The 19635-nt window shown below is 42.2% G+C and overlaps 1 protein-coding gene and 1 long non-coding RNA gene across 8 annotated transcripts in view; one reads left to right on the top strand and one right to left on the bottom strand.

The window, feature by feature from the left end:
* The window catches only part of CHD6 (chromodomain helicase DNA binding protein 6), a 205477-nt gene that overhangs the window by 101558 nt on the left and 84284 nt on the right, over window positions 1-19635 (top strand). For 5 of the 7 annotated variants that reach the window (XM_023251244.2, XM_023251248.2, XM_023251247.2 and 2 more), the window contains 8 exons: window positions 1984-2046; window positions 4588-4646; window positions 5284-5401; window positions 10406-10492; window positions 10678-10812; window positions 16004-16125; window positions 17556-17799; window positions 19016-19192. In XM_023251244.2, coding sequence (XP_023107012.1) covers window positions 1984-2046; window positions 4588-4646; window positions 5284-5401; window positions 10406-10492; window positions 10678-10812; window positions 16004-16125; window positions 17556-17799; window positions 19016-19192 — 1005 coding nt within the window. Of the gene's footprint in view, window positions 1-1983; window positions 2047-4587; window positions 4647-5283; window positions 5402-10405; window positions 10493-10677; window positions 10813-16003; window positions 16126-16631; window positions 16765-17555; window positions 17800-19015; window positions 19193-19635 lie in introns of those variants that run through there. The other 2 variants (XM_045053607.1, XM_019826502.3) reach the window with 2 other exon arrangements.
* LOC109497996 lies at window positions 15791-16626 on the bottom strand. The gene is made up of 2 exons (XR_002154512.2): window positions 16502-16626; window positions 15791-16398 (listed from the first exon to the last, which is right to left on the bottom strand). It is a non-coding gene; the product is annotated as an uncharacterized LOC109497996 (long non-coding RNA).

Genomic DNA, 19635 nt, shown 5'->3' on the forward strand with positions numbered 1-19635 from the left:
TGGTAGTTCCTTGCTGAGGAGGACTATGGCTCATCTATTTCTGTAAGACCAGTGAATAAACCTAAAAGACAGTAAATAATGTGGAAGAAATTTAGGAAGGAAATGAAATAGGAAATTAGGAAGGAGGTTTGTTCATCTACTCTCTTAACCAGCACCTATTCCTTTGTTGGTTGCAAGGTTGGGGTAGTGATCTTTGGCTTAAGAAAACTACACCAGGCTCTGGCTCTTTGCTGTTGGCCACCCTGACAGTATGGCTAGGTCCCAGTGTATGAAGGAGGAGAATTTTTAATTAAGTGACGTAGATTAAGAATATTAACTGTCTGCAGTCTGTAGCCCTGGTGAGTTAGATGCTTTATTTTCTCATGTATTTCCTCTCTCTTCCTCTTCCTTGTATTTAGCATTAACAAATATATACTGGTCACCCACTGGTGCCTGGCCTTTTCAGGGCTTTAGCTATAGCAGTGGATAAAACAAATAAGGATCCCTGCCCTCAGAAGGTTTACATTGTAATGGGAGAAGGCAGGCAACAGCCACCTGCCGCCTCTTCCTTTCCTTACTTGTGCTTAAGAATCAGGCAGAACACTTGAGCAGAAAAACAAAAGCTTAGTCTGTAACCCCATCCCTTCTTCCTACTATATGGTAGGCACAATCAACTTGTCTTCTTGTTGAGCAGTGGGAGTAGACTCTTGTCACTTTGGATTAACTTTGGCATGGCACCTAGCACCATGCCATGTGTCTAGGGGAATGTAATAAATATTTGTAACCTTTGGGAGCATCTGTCATCGCCTGCTGATCGCCATGCTTCGTTTCTACCATCTGCCCTCCTCCTCTTTCTTTCTTCCTTTCTTCCTTTCTTCCTTTCTTCCTTTCTTCCTTTCTTTCTTTCAGTACTTTTCTGGGGAAACTTTGATTTTATATACCTTTATATATCATTTTCTGTAATGGTGTGGCTCTGGGACAGGCGAACCCCTGGAATGGGTAGGACCGAAGACAGTAGTAATGCAGCATGAAGTCATCCTTGGGGAAGTTCTGATCAGGAACCCAAGTTATTTTGGGAGCTACGGCTATTGTGATGAGCATTCTTCTCATTCTGTTCTGAGTACCCTGTTGTGGACAAATACTAGATCTGAGGAGGTCATATAGTACATACAAAACCTCTGAAATAGGATGGCTCAAATAAAGTCCCAGAAAGAACATCAAACATAAGAGTGTTCTGACTCAACACATCCTTTTTAAGTTTGTAATTATTTAATCAAATACTCTGTAGAGAGATTTCATGGAGATCAGGAGCCTAGAAATGTTGATGTGTAGCCGGGGTAGAAAGGAAGAAATTAATTTGTTTTGAGTTAGGATTTATAGGCAAAGGATGATGGGTGAAACAGCCATTTCCAGACACAGAAGGGAAAGACGGTATCGTTTAGTAGAGAATAATTATGCCTTGCATTTGCATAGTGCTTACTGTTCCAAAAATATTTTCACATACCGTTTTATCCTCCCAGTAACCCAGTGAGATAAGTATATTTAACTCCTATTTTAATAGATTTGGAAACGAAGACGTGTTAATTGACTTACCCAAAGTCAGTAGCTGGTAGGTGTTAGAATTAGGACTCATTGCTTCTAAGGCCCCCAGACTCCTTTCTGTTACACCTTTCTGAAAATTTTATGCAGCAACACGTAGGCAGGTTTGGCAGAAAAGGGAAGTCCTGGGACCAATTTTAGTGATGCTAAAGGCAGATCTGAAATTAAGAGTCTGAAAAGCCGCATAACTTCTCTGCTTATGTGGAAGGGGAGGTGTTAGGTTGTGTCCAGATGTTAGAATGTTTGTGATCTTTTGATCACTCTGTGGACTGATAGGGAGGGAGGCCTCAGCACTCAATTGTAAACTTTCAGACCAAGTAGTACCTGCTATAGCGTTTCTTACAGAATTATTTCTTGGATTCTGTGGTGCCAGTAATTTTCTTTCTTCTTAACCTCTGTCTCCAGGAGCCTCCAGAAGATGACGCAAACATCATTGAGAAGATCCTGGCATCTAAGACCGTCCAGGAGGTTAGTGGCTTATGTGTCAGCTTTTATATCACAGGTTCTCTCCTCTGTGAAGAGAGATTTGGCTAGACAACCTGGAATGGTCCTGATTGGCCAGAGTGAGAGCAAAGCAAGAATATTGTCTTGCTAGTCATTCTTTTATTCTTTTATTCTTTATTATTCTTACCCCCATGGAAGATTTTAGGTCCTAAAATTCTTAAATATTTGAGTATAGCCCCAAATAATTTTTTCCCTGCATTGTGATGCTAGCAGAAGGTATTTTTGTCCCTTAGTTTCTGCAGCCCAGGGAAAGTCCTCAGGGGGCCAAGAAGAGAACATGGAAAAAGAGCCATATTGAAAACATTTGGATATTGTTAAAATGTCAGTACTACCCAAAGCAATCTACACATTCAATGAAATCCCAATCAAAGTTGCACCAGCATTCTTCTCAAAGCTAGAACAAGCAATCCTAAAATTTGTATGGAACCACAAAAGACCCCAAATAGCCAAAGTAATATTGAAGAAGAAAACCAAAGCAGGAGGCATCACAATCCCAGACTTTAGCCTCTGCTACAAAGCTGTAGTCATCAAGACAGCATGGTATTGGCACAAAAATAGACACATAGACCAATGGAATAAAATAGAGACTCCAAAATTGGACCCACAAAAGTATGGCCAACTAATCTTTGACAAAGCAGGAAAGAATATCCAATGGAAAAAAGACAGTCTCTTTAACAAATGGTGCTGGGAGAACTGGACAGCAACGCGCAGAAGAGTGAAACTAGGCCACTTTCTTACACCATTCACAAAAATAAACTCAAAATGGATGAAGGACCTGAATGTGAGACAGGAAACCATCAAAACCCTAGAGGAGAAAGCAGGGAAAAAAACCTCTCTGACTTCAGCCGCAGCAATTTCTTACTTGACACATCTCCAAAGGCAAGGGAATTAAAAGCAAAAATGAACTATTGGGACCTCATCAAGATAAAAAGCTTCTGCACTGTAAAGGAAACAATCAACAAAACTAAAAGGCAACCGATGGAATGGGAAAAGATATTTGCAAATGACATATCGGACAAAGGGCTAGTATCCAAAATCTATAAAGAACTCACCAAACTCCACGCCCAAAAACATAATACAGTGAAGAAATGGGCAGAAGACATGAATAGGCATTTCTCTAAAGAAGACATTCAGATGGCCAACAGGTACATGAAAAGATGCTCAACGTCACTCCTCATCAGGGAAATACAAATCAAAACCACACTCAGATATCACCTCACGCCAGTCAGAGTGGCTAAAATGAACAAATCAGGAGACTATAGATGCTGGAGAGGATGTGGAGAAACGGGAACCCTCTTGCACTGTTGGTGGGAATGCAAACTGGTGCAGCTGCTCTGGAAAACAGAGTGGAGGTTCCTCAAAATATTAAAAATAGATCCACCCTATGACCCAGCAATAACAGTGCTGGGAATTTACCCAAGGGATACAGGAATGCTGATGCATAGGGGCACTCGTACCCCAATGTTTATAGCAGCACTTTCAACAATAGCCAAATTATAGAAAGAGCCTAAATGTCCATTGACTGATGAATGGATAAGGAAATTGCAGTTTATAAACACAATTGAATACTACGTGGCAATGAGAAAGAATGAAATCTGGCCTTTTGTAGCAACGTGGATGGAACTGGAGAGTGTTGTGCTAAGTGAAATAAGTCATACAGAGAAAGACAGATACCATATGTGTTCACTTTTATGTGGATCCTGAGAAAGTTAACAGAAGACCATGGGGGAGGGAAAGGGGGACAAAATGTTACAGAGAGGGAAGAAGGCAAACCATAAGAGACCCTTAAAAACTGAGAATAAACTGAGGGTTGATGAGGGGAAGGAAGGAGGGGAAAGTGGGTGATGGGGCATTGAGAAGGGCACCTGTTGGGATGAGCACTGGGTGTTGTATGGAAACCAATTTGACAATAAATTTCATATTAAAAAAAAAATAAATAAAACCACAGCTACAAAAAAAAAAAAAAAAAAAAAAAAAGAAAGGAAAACATTTGGAGGGTGGGTTCTTTAGATATCTCAGGACCATTGTGGAGATCCAGAGAGTATACCTGGAGTGAAAGATATGTTGTCACTGGTGAGAACATAGTTTTATCTTCAAATATTTATGAGAGCAAACTTCCTTACTTTGAGAGTGGGCACCGCTGATGTTTCGGGATGGTGGTCAGGGGGTGTGCCGGAGACCTGTGTTTTCACTTGCACGCCAGGCTTTGGGCCTGACAGCTTTCAGATCCTGGGCCGATTTGGGTTTATCAGCCAAACACTGTCCCAGCCTGGACCTTGAAAGGACACCAGGAGGATCATTTTCTTTTTTACCTTCTGGCTAGCTGTGCATTCATCCTTTGGGAAAGCTGCTCAGTAGCTGTCAGGAAAAGAAGGGGGAAACTGAAAACATCCTCAGGAAGTCTGTACGAAAATCAAGCAGAGGTGTTGATTTACCTGTTTTCTTGTGCAGCGTCAGGGCGATATGTGGGGGTCTGAACTGTTAACTGCTTGCTGTTTATTACAGGTTCACCCTGGAGAGCCCCCATTCGACTTGGAGCTATTCTACGTTAAGTATAGAAATTTGTACGTGTTCTTCGTATATTATTTGTATTTGGATTTTATATGAATAAAATTTCCTTTCCCTCATCACATCACCTTCTGTATTTTCCAAGAATGGCCCCTGAGGCCTGACCTGTGGATCTTGACTGACTCAACTTCACCTTAAGCAGTAGTACTTACCTTTGGCTGTGCAGATAGTCACCGGGGAAGACCTTGCTCCACTCAGTACCAGCTGACTCAGACTCTGGGAGTAGATCCCAAGGACTGGTGCTTATTAAAAACTCCCCAAGCCATTCTCATCTGCTCCTGGTGGAGAACCACTGTCCTGTAGCTCGCACTGTTTCCCTCTTAAATTTTTCTTTCTTCCTCTGCCTCGTGCCCACTTTCACTAATGTGTGTTAATGACAGCTTGCCCATGCCTACCCTTCCTCTGCTCTCAGGCAGTTTGTGTAGAAGCTGCAGAGGGATCGGTCATTTGGAATTAATCGCTGCATTGTTTTATTTTATTGTCCGGTTAGTGCAAGGCCCTTTGCAGCCTAATCTCTGGCAGTTTCACCACAAACCGCTACTTCTGGGTTAGTCACCCTGTTTGCTGAAAGACTGTAGGGCTCAGTGGTGTGGTGGTTTGCACTTGTCTCACAATTTGTGTGTCTTTGGACAGTTCCTACTTGCATTGTAAATGGGCCACAATGGAAGAGCTGGAAAAGGATCCTCGCATTGCACAGAAGATCAAGCGATTCAGGAATAAACAAGCCCAGATGAAGCACATTTTTACTGAGGTGAAGCAATATTTGCCAATTATTTGAACACTACTCTTCTTGTAGTATTAAATGCTGAGTTTAAGTTTCTTTAAGTTTAAGTTTAAGTTCTGTGCAGAATTATTGCTCAAGTCATGTCGCTAAATGTGCACTGATTGGCAGCAAAACCAATCCAGGTTTAAGCTGAAGGAAAAAAATTATCCACCAAGTTATGAGGATCAAGCCTTATAAACTGGCAATTCATAAGAACGTGTGTCTTGGTCAGAAAATCTATAAATAGCTAGGGTGAGAGAAATGTGCGCACAACTCTTTTCATTCCCTCCTCCCCTCACTTCCCAAAACGGCAAGTTCCAAAGGACTTAAAGTTTGAATGTAAAAAATAAAAACAAAGCTAAAATATGAGAAAGGAAATAAGTAACTTTATATAAGCTTCAGTATTTCTTTTTTTTTTTTTGACTTTTTTAAATATTTATTTTGAGAGAGAGAGATAGAATGTGAATGGGAGAGGGGCAGAGAGAGAGGGAGACATAGAATCTGAAGCAGGCTCCAGGCTCTTGAGCTGTCAGCACAGAGCCTGACGTGGGGCTTGAACTCACGAACTACAAGATCATGACCTGAACCAAAGTTGGAGGCTTAACCGACGGAGCCACCCAGGTGCCTCTAAGCTTGAGTATTTCTAAGTATGGTACCTACAGTGAGAGGAACGATTGATGGATTTTGACATTAAACAAATCTGTAATGTCTATATATTAGAAAATACTTCATACAAATCTTAAAGTAAATAGGACATATGTGCATCATGTACATACGCATATTTCCTAACTATATACTTATATATGTGGCATATGTTCTTTTTATCCGGTGAAGGAACCTTCCTGCTTATACATACATATACACACACACGACAAATAGCTTTAATGATAAGAAATGCTTATCATTAATCATACAAAACTGTGGTCAATTTCACTAGTAGTCAAGGAAATGCTAATTAAAATAGAGATTTTCTGGTTTTTGTTTACCAGATATTTGAAGGTTTTGTTATTTTTTTTAATGTTTATTTATTTGTTTTGAGGGAGAGTATGAGTGGGGGAGGAGCAGAGGGAGGAAGAGAGAGAATCCCAAGTAGGCCCCACACTGTCAGCACAGAGCCCAATGCAAGGCTTAAACTCACAAAGTGTGAGATCATGACCTGAGCTGAAATCGAGAGTCAGATGCTTAGCCGACTGAGCCACCCAGGTCCCCCATGAAGGTTTTAGAAATAAGTATTACCCACCGCTGGGGAGGGTGTAGGGAAGAGATACTCTTGTGTACAGTGGATGGGAATATAACCTGGTAAGACCTGTCCCAGCAGTATGGCAACAGACATGAAATATCTCAAACTATTCACATCCTCTGTCCCAGCAATTCCAATACTGTCATGTATTTTAAGGAAGCTAATGAGTCTTTGTGCAGAATCAGCTGTGACATTCAGTCATTTATATTGGTGGAAAATTGTGAACAAACAGAATATGAGATAGCAGACATTTGCTAGATTATGTATATATCCCATAGAGCAGAATATTGTGCAGCTAGGAAGAATGATATCGGAGAACATTGTTAATGACCTAGAAGGCGGCTTTAGCGCTATCAGCTGTTGTTAGTTGAAAATGTCAGGCCCCCTCAGTGTGTGTGGCAGCTCCAGTATGGGGAGTTCAGGGGAAAAGAGGCACCATAGCAAGGCATGGAAAATGTCTTCAATGTGCATCAAAATGTGCCGTCATTTTCTCCGGTTAATGGGATCACGGTGACTTTTATTTTTTTCTTTTCTGTGTAACATGTACGCTTAAATTTTTGTGCAGATAACTTTGAAAAAAAAGAAGGGATAAAAGTTACTCTTAAAATGTAGGGGCAAGCACTAGGCCTCGAGTGCACTCAGGTGCCCTGAAACCATAGTACATCGCTGCAGTACTTAATCAGCTCCTTCTGCGTGTTGTATTCCTTCTCCACAAATGACAAAAAATTATTTTAGGATAATGTCAGTAAGCATTCTTCTTGTCCCAGGGTGCGGTCCTTTGTCCTTAGCTTTAGTGTTTGGCCCCAGCCCTCTCCGGGATTGCTTTAAAGCACGTGAGGGCTGTTTCTCGTGGCATTGTTCTTCTCATAAAGGACTGGGGAGAGAAGACAGCTGGAATTGGAAAACCATCTCAAGGCCCCACTGGATACTGTTCTCCTTCTGTTCTTGGAACATTTTGTCTGCACCTCTATTTTAGCAAGTATTTGCTGTATAGTAACTTGTTTACATGTCTCTTTCTTCCATTTTAAGTCCAGTTAGACAGACAGGGACATGTCTTCCTTGTATTTCTATCCCTGGTACTAGCCACAGGGTCAGTGCTCAGGAAATATTTGGCTGCCCCCTTGGTAAGGGGGTGAGGTTGCCTTATGCTCTTCCCCTGCTCCAGACTCTTTAGCACATTTTCTTGAAATAAAGTCCACAGTCCTTAATATAGCCTACAAAGCCCCGTGTGTCTGTTTTCTGCTTTATTCTCAAGGGAGAGATTTTGCCTGGGCTGGGAATAGAGAGCCAAAGCTATGTTCAAGTGTATAGAAATAACATACCAGGAGCTCATAACTCCCGTAGGGAGGAAAGACTTTTGAGAAGACCAGAGGATATCTTGCGATTAAGGAGGAGGAAAAGTGGGGAGTAGTTCCTATAATATGCTCTTCAGTCTTGACCTGTTCAACATTTTTATTAATGACTTGGATAAGTGATATTCTAATAAGATCAACAATAACTTAGTTTTGAATCGAGCTTCTTCATATCTATTATTTCTAGCTGCTTTATGTAGAGGAGGCTCAGGCTCGAGAGGCTAAGACTTCCATGCTCCGCAGGGGTAGAGGCCTTCTGGCTAAGCCCAAATTCCTGAAAACCAGACCCAACACTGGGAGAATAGATGACAAAATCAAAGTTCATGTTTACTGGACAGGCTAGGATGAATGAAATAGAATGGCAGTAAATAAATGTAATGTCATACATTTGTATTTTTAAAATCTTTACAACTTCTGGGTGGGGAAAATGACTGACTACTAGTTCTAGGGAGAAAAGATAATGCCCATTAAATTACAAGTTTCCTGTTGGCCAGGAGTAGGCCGTGCAGCTGCTTAAAAAGCAACGGTAATCTTAGAACACACCAGCAGAACAGTCCTGCTGTGCCTTTTCTTTCATTCTTGAGTGTTCTGTTCCTTTGGGTATCAGGGTCCAGTGGGGGACTTTGGGGACCTGAGTGCAGCTGCAGGAGGACTGTAACACTGGTAAAGGAAGCACAGCTGAGTGTTGTCAGCAGATGTGGAAACTGGACTGCACAGTCCTAGGAGCCGGGGCTCTTGGAGCCAAACTACCAGGGTACAGGTTACACACACACACACACACACACACACACACACACACACACACACACACACACAGAGCTTGGTGGCCTTGAGCCACTTGCATAAGCTCCTTCAAACCCACTATCCTTCTCTGTGTAAAGCAGAACCCCTAATAATATCAACTTCACAGAATACCTGCAAGGACTAAATGACACAGTGTTTACAGAAGTGCTTAACACAGTGCCCGGCCCACGGTCACTGTTCATAAATGTTAGCTCTCTGCATCATTAAGGGAACTAGAAACTTGGGACCCAAACAACAGTTGAGCACCTTGGGTAATTTCACCCAGATAAGGTGGAGATTGTTGAAGAGCCAGCATAGAATGAAAATTAACTTTATTGCTGCTCCTGTGGATGAAGCAGTGACACCAGCGAGCCCCCATTACAGGAAGGAAACTAGGCTGTAATTTAATAATAAAAAGATAAAGATCATGATGCCACCACCAAGCAGGCAGAGGTAAAGCTGTCTTGGCAATGGGTCAGGTCTTAGAGGGCAGTAAATTCCGAAACAGGGAATAATGGAATTTGAGGGAGGGTTGCCAGGGATGTTATAAAAAGTATTCCTGTGTTGAAGATGAAACTAGATAGCCCCTAAAGTGCCTTCCAGCCAAAGGGGCAATAAGAACATTCTAGCAGTCCAGGAGGAGGGCTTCTGGGTAAGAAAGTCCTGGGTAAGTGTTGCAGTTCACACAGCTCTGTGGCTTTGGTCACATTACTTATTTAACCTCTCTGAGTCAGTTCCCTCATCTGTAAAGTAATTATTGAATCTAGTCCATAAAGTAGTTTTGAGACATAAAGCACTTAGCATTACCCTGGGCACACGTTAAATATTTCCAAGTGATGCTTATTGTTGTTTCGTAAGTACACTTTTTTGGGAAGCGTAATGTACATGAAGGTAAACAAATCCTGAGGGTGCAGCTCAGTGAATTTCTACCAAATAAACACACCTGGGTAGCCACCACCTAGGTCAGGAAATAGAAAATTATCAGTGCCCCAGAAGCTTCCCCTCAGGGGCGCCTGGGTGGCTCAGTTGGTTGGGCGTCCAACTTCAGCTCAGGTCACGATCTCACAGTTTGTGAGTTCGAACCCACGTCAGGCTCTGTGCTGACAGCTCAGAGCCTGGAGCCTGCTTCAGATTCTGTGTCTCCTTCTCTCTCTGCCCCTCCCCAACTTGTGCTCTGTCTCCATGTCTCTCAAAAAATAAATAAATGTAAAAAAAAAAAATTTAAAAACAAGAACCTTCCCCTCATGCCTCCTTCCAGTGTTTATTATTATTATTGGCTTATAAAAGAAAAAGAAACTAATTCTGAGTTTCCAAGGGTTATCTTTGTAATGAGAAGCAGTAAGTAAAAAGGAATTCTTGTGCTGGTTTTTGCACAGTACTGTAATGACCTTTAGGGAAGTTTACATCTGGCCCTGATGTAACCTGGAAATTCAGTCACAGCAGGGTTTGGGGACAGGGAAGAAATGTCTGCGCTGTGACTTTTATTCACAAGCTACCCCTTCCATTGTGTATTTCCTGATAAGGCCCAGAGTAGGGGGTGACTTAAAGATAAAACACAGAGTGTTGGTTTTGAGGGAAGGGGGACACTTTCTAACTCTTCTCCTTTGTTTGTACTAGCCTGATGAAGACTTGTTCAACCCAGACTATGTAGAAGTTGATCGCGTCCTGGAGGTAGCCCACACCAAAGATGCAGAAACAGGAGAGGTGGGTGTTTGGCCATTTTGACTCACTTATAGTGTCTTCCCTTCTTACTACATGTTTTGCTTGTTTTGTTAACATGTGGTCTTCGTTTTAATGGCATTCATGTGTTACCGGGTGGGTTTTTCAGTGGTTGGCCAGAGCACAATTGGCTCCTCTAATCCAGTAGCTGCTATCCTGTTTCCCACCAGGAGGTGACGCATTACCTGGTGAAGTGGTGCTCACTGCCTTATGAAGAAAGTACGTGGGAACTAGAGGAAGATGTGGATCCTGCAAAAGTTAAAGAATTTGAGTCTCTTCAAGTTCTCCCTGAAATTAAGCATGTGGTAATGTATCCGTGTCACTGTTTGGCACCTCTTACAACATGTAACTTTATGAACTTGGCAGTCCTGGATGTCTTTTGGGCTGTGCTCAGAAGTGGTCTTCATTGGTGTCTTCCCTTTGGCCACTCTCCATTGAATCTGCAGTTCAGACTTTGCTGGCACTCAGATCAACATTAGATCTAGGCTCTGTTTTGATGTGTGTGATGCTGAAAAACCTTGAATATGAGCTTAGGTTTCTTGGTATATGGCTGCTATATGGAGTCAGGAAGATAGAATGTGTAAGAAATGCCTGAAATATTGTTTCCTGTTATCTTTTGCTCCATCAGTGATCTTTTTTCTTTGTTTTTATCCTTTGCCTTTACTCAACTGGAATATTTTAAGGGGAAGAGCTATCTTTTATCTGTAGATCCATGAGTTTCACAGAGAGAACATAGGTTTTCAACATACATTTATTTAATCAGTTTATCTTTCTGATTCTGAAGAACTCCCACCAAGATGCATAAATGTCCCAGGGTATCTGGCAAGTAGTTATATATAAAGTATCAATAATCATGGGGCGCCTGGGTGGCGCAGTCGGTTAAGCGTCCCGACTTCAGCCAGGTCACGATCTCGCGGTCCGTGAGTTCGAGCCCCGCATCGGGCTCTGGGCTGATGGCTCAGAGCCTGGAGCCTGTTTCCGATTCTGTGTCTCCCTCTCTCTCTGCCCCTCCCCGGTTCATGCTCTGTCTCTCTCTGTCCCAAAAATAAATAAAAAACGTTGAAAAAAAAAAAATAAATAAAATAAAGTATCAATAATTAAAAGGAGGTAGAATTAGGATAGAGCCTGATTAAGATGTAACTCACTTGGGAAGAGAATCAAAGTTATTGAACATGGCTGTAGACTGGAATATGAAATTTCTGTTTAAAAAAAGAATGACCATTTTGGAGCATCTGGGTGGCGCAGTCACTTGAGCATCTGACTCTTGATCTCGGATGAGGTTGTCGATCTCACGGTTCATGGGTTTGAGCTCCCTATGGGGCTGTGTGCTCACAATGCAGAGCCTGCTTGGGATTCTCTCTCTTCCTCACTCTCTGCCACTCCCCTGCTCATGTTCCCTCTCTCTCTCTCTCTCTCTCTCTCTCTTTCTCTCTCAAAATAAATAAACCTTCTTTTAAAAATCACCATTTTGGGGCGTCTGGGTGGCGCAGTCGGTTGAGCGTCTGACTTCAGCCAGATCACGATCTCGCAGTCCGTGAGTTCGAGCCCCGCGTCGGGCTCTGGGCTGATGGCTCAGAGCCTGGAGCCTGTTTCCGATTCTGTGTCTCCCTCTCTCTCTGCCCCGCCCCCGTTCATGCTCTGTCTCTCTCTGTCCCAAAAATAAATAAACGTTGAAAAAAAAAATTTTTTTTAAATCACCATTTTTACATGAAAAACCAATATCCACCTCCTTATTAGTATTATTTGTTGTTTTTATGTTGCTGGAAAGTTAGGACTCAGAAGACGAGACCTCAACATTGAACTTAGATTTCTATCAGAGTCCACTCAAAAGCGGTGTTTGTTTTAGTGTTTTAGCATATGAAGTGTATGCAGGAGTCTTGAGGTGTAGAACTGTGATTAGAAATCTACATAGTTTTATGGGGCGCCTGGGTGGCGCAGTCGGTTAAGCATCCGACTTCAGCCAGGTCACGATCTCGCGGTCCGTGAGTTCGAGCCCCGCGTCAGGCTCTGGGCTGATGGCTCGGAGCCTGGAGCCTGTTTCCGATTCTGTGTCTCCCTCTCTCTCTGCCCCTCCCCCGTTCATGCTCTGTCTCTCTCTGTCCCAAAAATAAATAAACGTTGAAAAAAAAATTTTTTTAAAGAAATCTACATAGTTTTTAATGGTGTTTTGTTACATGACTAGTTAATAAATTTCTCTTTCAGCCCTCTCTTATGACTGTTGCCCCTTGTTAATTCAGTCCATCAACGACCTATTAAACATCTCCTGTTGGTTGACTCTTGAGTGACATAGAGTAAGAAGGAAGCTGCATGCTGAGCTCTCAGGAGTGCACAGGTTAATGGAAAAGGCATGTGTATGGACACACGTGGCCCCAGACTAATTGGGACATGTGGCCCAGCGCAGGGACAAACTAGTGTAAGGGCGGAGAGTAGAGAGCATTTCCATTCTGCAGCTAATTGTAAGCTATTATCTTGAAGTAATCAGCATTCTTACACTCTCAGCTCGAATCCCACTTATTTCCTCAGACTGACTGACTACACAGATTGGTAAGAACATGAATTCTCAAGTGTCTTCAGGCAATTTCACTTCTCCTTATTTTGCTGTTGCCATGCCGCTATTATCTCTCATGAACCATGCTAGTATTTCACGCTTGTCTTTTTGTTTCTAATTTATTTGTTCTCTCGTTTAAAATGCACATTTTAGAAATTTTACTCCAAAAGTTCTAAATTGGAATGGCAGCTAGCAATATAATTAAAGCTGTCTTTTTATATATTAAGGAAAAGACTGGCTCCAAATGGTAGTTTACCTGAATAATTTTTTTTTAAGTTTTTATTTAAGTAATCTCTGCACCGAGCATGGAGCTCGAACTCACAACCCGGAGATCAAGAGTCACATGCTCTTCTGACTGAGCCAGCCAGGCACCCCCGAATAGTTCTTTTTTTTTTTTTTTTTTTTTTAATTTACTTATTTTGAGAGAGAGCACTTGAGCACACATGAGCGGGGGAGGGGCAGAGAGAGAGAGGGAGGGAGAGAGCATCCCAAGCAGGTTCTGCACTGTCAGTGCATAACCTGACATGGGGCTCAAACCCACAAACCATGAGGTCATGATCTGAGCCAAAATCATGAGTTGGTTGCCTAACCGACTGAGCCACCTAGAACCCTCCCCGCCCCGAATAAATTTTTAAAGGGATCTTACTCTGGGCTTTGAAGTTGAGACATGACCCTGCCAGTCTTGATGAATATAGGACATTTTGCATCTGAAAGCTTTTTGGTAAAAATTGGTTATATATAGGTAAAATATGGAATTTTTAGAAAGCAAGAAGTGACGTTGGTGATGATTGTGCCAAGAAAGAGTCTTTTAATAGGCAGAACCCACTTTGGGGGGCTCTGAGAATCAATTCTCCTCTTTCAAATTTAACTAAGTAGTCACTGAAGGTGGTGGAGCCCTTGGGTAAGTTCTTTCCTGTAGTCTGTACCTCTTAGGAATATACCAGAAACTCCTAGCTGATTTCAGGCCTTAGGCTCAGATAGCTGAAATTTCTGGCCAGTAGGTGATGTTAAACTAAGATCTTTAGCACTGAGAAAGAGGGAAACCCAGAGGAGTGACTGGATGACAGAGTGATGCCTCTACTTTTGGAGTTGTACCAAGGCAGCAAAGTAGAAATCTGCAGTGAAATTCCATCCTCCAGCACTTAACAATGCTGAGAGTGAGCCACTAAGTCACTGGAGGAACATTCCAGAAGGCCTCTCCACAGTATCTAGTGAAGTAGAGGAGCATGCCCGATTAAAGAGGTACATGGACTTTGGGGATCTAGCCTGACTGGTTCCTGTAGGTTAAGAAGAATATATTTTCTTTAACGAAACAGAGCAAGAGGGTTTATATAGGAATATCTTTGCTTAAAACTTTTTCTTTAAAATCACTATTTTTTACATAATAAATTATTTTCTCCCTTATTTTAAAAGCACCTATACTTATGCTCTTATAATAATATTCAACAGAGCCCTATTTTAAAGGGCTTACCCTAACTGTAGCTGTAGTAATTTTGTAGATAAGCTGTAATGTGTATTTTTCTGAAAGATCACGGACAGATTATACTTAACTCCAAATGTCAATGATATAATTGGGGATATTTTGTTAATTTCACATGCAAATGGTTTAGTTTCGGGTAATAACATATTTCATGTGTAAATTATATTGTAGAACTCCAAAGTAGAATTACTAAAAACTAAAACTGTTTAGAAAAGTTATAGTCTCAAAATTCTCATTTATAACTACAGGTAGAGCTAGGGATTTTTAATTTATAAGACTATAAACTGTAACTTGGGGGCTCAATTTGCCTATAAGCAAAATAGCCAAGTTGCTTTCCAAATAATATAAAGCCTAATTAAATAAGATGTTTGGATGGGAAGCCTCCACACCTGAAGGTTTAAATTTTCCTCTGATTATAATTGAAGTTCCAATGGCATTTTAAGAGAACTTGACAAGATTCTAAAGTTATACAGACTAGTAAATAAGATAGAATAGCCAGGACACTTTTGAAAAATAATTCCCTAATCAGATAAAAGGATATAGTAATTTAAAAATTTGCTTTTATTGCAGCACTAGACAGTCCCGTGGAACAGAATGAAAAATCTGGGTAGAGCTCCATGGATACATTAAAACTTAGCATGTGATAAATATGGCATTTCATATCAGTAGAGAAAAGATCAATTGTATTTAGAAATCAGTGTTTTATATGGGAAAATAAGACGGCTATTATGTTTATGAGGAGTTTCAGGAATTTGCAGTTTTGATTTTACAGGCGTTTTGCCTCATACTGACTCTCAGAACTAATCAACAAAATATTTGACCCACTGTACTTTCCTGAGTGATGCCACATGCACAAAGAAATAACAAAAAGAAATTATCTATAGAAACCAAAAACCTAATATTGGCTTGAGGGGAGATGGAGGTATTAAGTGGGAGTGGCATCTAAGAGTTTGCATCAAACTGTGTAACACCAAGATTTTAGGTGGGTGTGTTTGTCTTCTTTATTAATTGCTTGCACATTTCATAGAGGTTTTCTTTTTAAAAAAAATTTTTAAATATTTATTTATTTTTGAGAGAGAGACACACCCAGAGGGTGAGTAGGGGAGGGGCAGAGAGAGGGAGACACAGAATCAGAAGCAAGCTCCAGGCTCTGAACTGGCAGCACAGAGCCTGACATGGGGCTTGAACCCACCAGCCATGAGATCATGACCTGAGCCGAAGTCGGACGCTTAACAGACTGAGCCACCTAGGTGCCCTGAGGTTTTCTTAGTTTAATCTGGTGAAATCAAGAAAATACAGGGTCTCGCCTGCACATTAGTCAGAAAATAGTAGCTGCAGTTTCATGCCAGCTTTAGGGCAGTGTTTTGAGATTTGCCACCTTCCCCATTATTATCCTGTGTCCCTATTCGTGTTATGTTCCTCAGACGTTATTCTCAACGTTTTTGTGTTCTCTGCCTTCCTCCACTAGGAGCGGCCTGCTTCGGACTCCTGGCAGAAACTGGAGAAGTCTCGAGAGTATAAGAACAGTAACCAGCTCCGGGAGTACCAGCTGGAGGGGATGAACTGGCTTCTTTTTAACTGGTATAACAGGTGAGGAACCAGAACCAGGGCTGTCCTCATGGATGATTTTCCTCCCGAGTGTGTACCTGGAGCTAGACTGTCGCCTTAGCCTGCTCAGAGCAGCAGTAGCAAGGTGGTGAGAGTGTGCAACCTAGCCATCGGTTTAGGGTGCTAATCTTTGCACAGGATGCGTGCCAAGACTTTACATCAGGTGCTTCTCCAACCAGAAAGAATGGTCTTTAGACATCATTGACTTTGTGCTGCTTTTTACTTGTCCATTCTAGCCACAAGGTTAGACTCAACCTAGATGAAACAAAATCCGAAAGGTCGTTATCTTTAAGTCTTTAGCAAAAATTGGCTCTAAAAGGAAGTAGATCTGGATTTTAGTCCCAACTCTGCTACTTACTCATGAGCCCTGGATGTTCTAAACTTGGGCTGTAATTCTCAATTTTGGACTCTTTGTGCTTTAGGTCTTGTCAGAATCTAGGCGAAACAGATGAAATTTGAGATTTTTGTAACATTCTAGAGTATACACCTAGTATGGATTCTAAAGACAGAATGCTGCAGTGGAGAATACACAAGATGGGACCCTGGTGACCTGTGTTCTAGCACAGTCTGCACCACTTACTCACAGAGCCTCTCGGAGTGCGGCTCACGTGGCCTTTCCAGGTATTGGGTTCCCCATCTGTACAGTGAGGGGCGAGACTGACAGGGGCCACACCCTTTGAATGTCACAGCTCTGTGCAGTCTGTGATTCTGGGTCACCAGAAGAGACCAACATTCTTACTCTGACAAGGAATTTATTGTGTGGGTTAAAAGTTAACCCTTGAGGGGCGCCTGGGTGGCGCAGTCAGTTGAGCGTCCGACTTCAGCCAGGTCACAATCTCGCAGTCTGTGAGTTCGAGCCCCGCGTCAGGCTCTGGGCTGATGGCTCAGAGCCTGGAGCCGGTTTCCGATTCTGTGTCTCCCTCTCTCTCTGCCCCTCCCCCGTTCATGCTCTGTCTCTCTCTGTCCCAAAAATAAATAAACGTTGAAAAAAAAAAATTTAAAAAGTTAACCCTTGATGACAAAAATAGTAGACCATGAAATTCAAGTAACTTAATCTTTTTATTTTTGCCTTGGCTTCCATGACGTTTGTCAGGTACAGAAATTGGCTCAGGTTTGAGGCATATTTCTCTCCTTGTGGCTCACTATTATTTTAATTTTTGGTATTTTCAGTTTATATGGACCTCTTTCCTGTATTTTCTCCCAAGTTGCCATAATTCCTTTTTGGAAGTAGTCAGGGTGTGAATCATAAGAATAAAAACTTGCTTCAGTTGCATCTCTGGAAAATGCTGATAAGGCCCTTCACTGATGACCTTACAGGTCAGGGTGTGCTTCTCAAGTATCATTTTAGTTCTGCCCAACCTCTGCCGCATTCCTGTATCGATGATGAATTATCTGTGTTTCTTACTCTACAGAAAAAATTGTATTTTGGCTGATGAGATGGGGCTGGGGAAAACCATCCAGTCCATCACATTCCTCTCAGAGATATTCCTCCGAGGAATCCATGGCCCTTTTCTCATCATCGCCCCACTCTCCACCATCACGAACTGGGAGCGAGAGTTCCGGACATGGACAGAGATGAATGCCATTGTGTACCATGGCAGCCAGATCAGCAGACAGATGATCCAGCAGTATGAGATGGTGTACAGAGACGCACAGGTGAGCCTTACATGGGTCTTAGAGACCCGGTGACAGCCTGATGTCGTTCAGAACAGCCTTCCTGTCACTTGTCTTCAGGAGTTTTAATGCTCTGCACCTTAGGTTGCTGTTGACTGACTTTGTACAGTCTTATGTTTATTGAGGTCGACTTTTGTTTCTCCTTGGTAGTTTACTTTGATAAAACACGGAATTTGTAGGTCATGCTTGACACTCTCTGACATATGCCAGAGGCTCTTCTTGGGATGCTGAAAGCTTGGCTTCTTGGTTGGCTTATGAAGTTTCTTTTACGTGCAGAAGATTTTATCTGAACTGTTGCATGCTCAGTGAAACAAGTGAGGGGAAGAATTAGTGTACAGAGGGTGGGTTCCTAGCCAGGGAGTTTGGAGAGGTGGTTAACACATTTGACAGGGAAGGATAAAGAGAAGATAGGATTCACATTGTTAAAAGCACAATAGATTGTGGTGTTTGTTTGGTTTTTGTTATTTATAATCACTTTACTGAGTATGCTTGTAAGCCTGTCTGGCCTCTGGTTTTTCTAATCAAGCAAGGTGAAAATATAAATGAATCCAGCCAGAGGGAAGCCAGTGCTCTCCCCCAGGGACTTCATAAAGCAGCAAAAGGAGACACTTGGAAGAAATTTATGATGTGTTCTAACACAGTGCAGCTCTGCTCTTTCAGTGTGATAGCAACACTAAGATAGAGAAAAGACATGTGTCCTGTCTGGTAGCTCTTGTCCCACGTGAATCAGGAACATTACTTTGAACTTGTACTAGAACCCCAGTTACAAGGTGAAATGAACCATATCTGAAAAGGAGCGAAAAAGGTCTCCTTTGGGTCTTCAAGCTCTGTGTGGTTGAGACCAGCTCATGGCTGGGAATGTGCAAATCAATACCCGTCTGCTTTCCTTGTCATGGCAGTTAATAAACAAAAAGCTTCCTTGCTGTATCTTCCATATTTGCGCATATGTCTCAGCATCATGAGGGCCCATGTCTCTTACTTCTGTTTCATCGGTGTAATGAGGTCTATCTTTTGTCTAAAGGGCTGGTTCATCCTCGTATTCTCTCTTTCCTCACACGAGGAAGTGCAGTGCTTACTGGCTTCTGTCACCTAGGCCCGGGCATTTTACCGTACTGCCTCCTCTGCTCCCGCCGGGAACGCATTAGCGGAATTCTGTAGTCATGGCATAAAGCTTCGCCTTCCGTTGTGTCACCCTCAGGGAAACCCCCTTTCAGGAGTCTTCAAGTTCCACGTTGTCATCACAACGTTTGAGATGATCCTGGCAGACTGCCCAGAGCTGAAAAAGATTCACTGGAGCTGTGTGATAATTGACGAAGCCCACAGACTGAAGAACAGGAACTGCAAACTTCTGGAGGGTCTAAAGCTCATGGCCCTGGTGAGAGCTAGCAAGCTCTTTACATCCACACAGGTTCCGTGTATTCACTGTGGAGGAGGCATTCTGTAGCCATTCTGCATGTAGCTTACTTGTGCATAGTCTGCTTACTCTAAATTCTCTTTTTGCCCTCTATATGTGTGATAGTGTAGGAATCAAAAGGTTTTTTGTTATGAACTAGGTCAACTATTTGACCTTTGCCACAAATAGATTCCCAAAGGGAGCCGGGGGAATCTGAAATACCATGAAATTGGTGACCTGGAAATGTAAGGTGTTTTGGCTTATTTCCAGGTATCAAAGATGATGGTCTTGGCACAGTGCCCAGTATGTAGAGGGTAGGCACTCAATAAGAATGAATGAACAAATGAATGAGTGTTGCTTTCACTAACATGACATTGCTGCTGGAATCAGTGATGGGAAAGGAAGGTTGATCTATTTATTGACCA

The sequence above is a fragment of the Felis catus genome, chromosome A3 (assembly GCF_018350175.1).
Source record: "Felis catus isolate Fca126 chromosome A3, F.catus_Fca126_mat1.0, whole genome shotgun sequence".
In the NCBI taxonomy this organism is placed as follows: Eukaryota; Metazoa; Chordata; class Mammalia; order Carnivora; family Felidae; genus Felis; species Felis catus.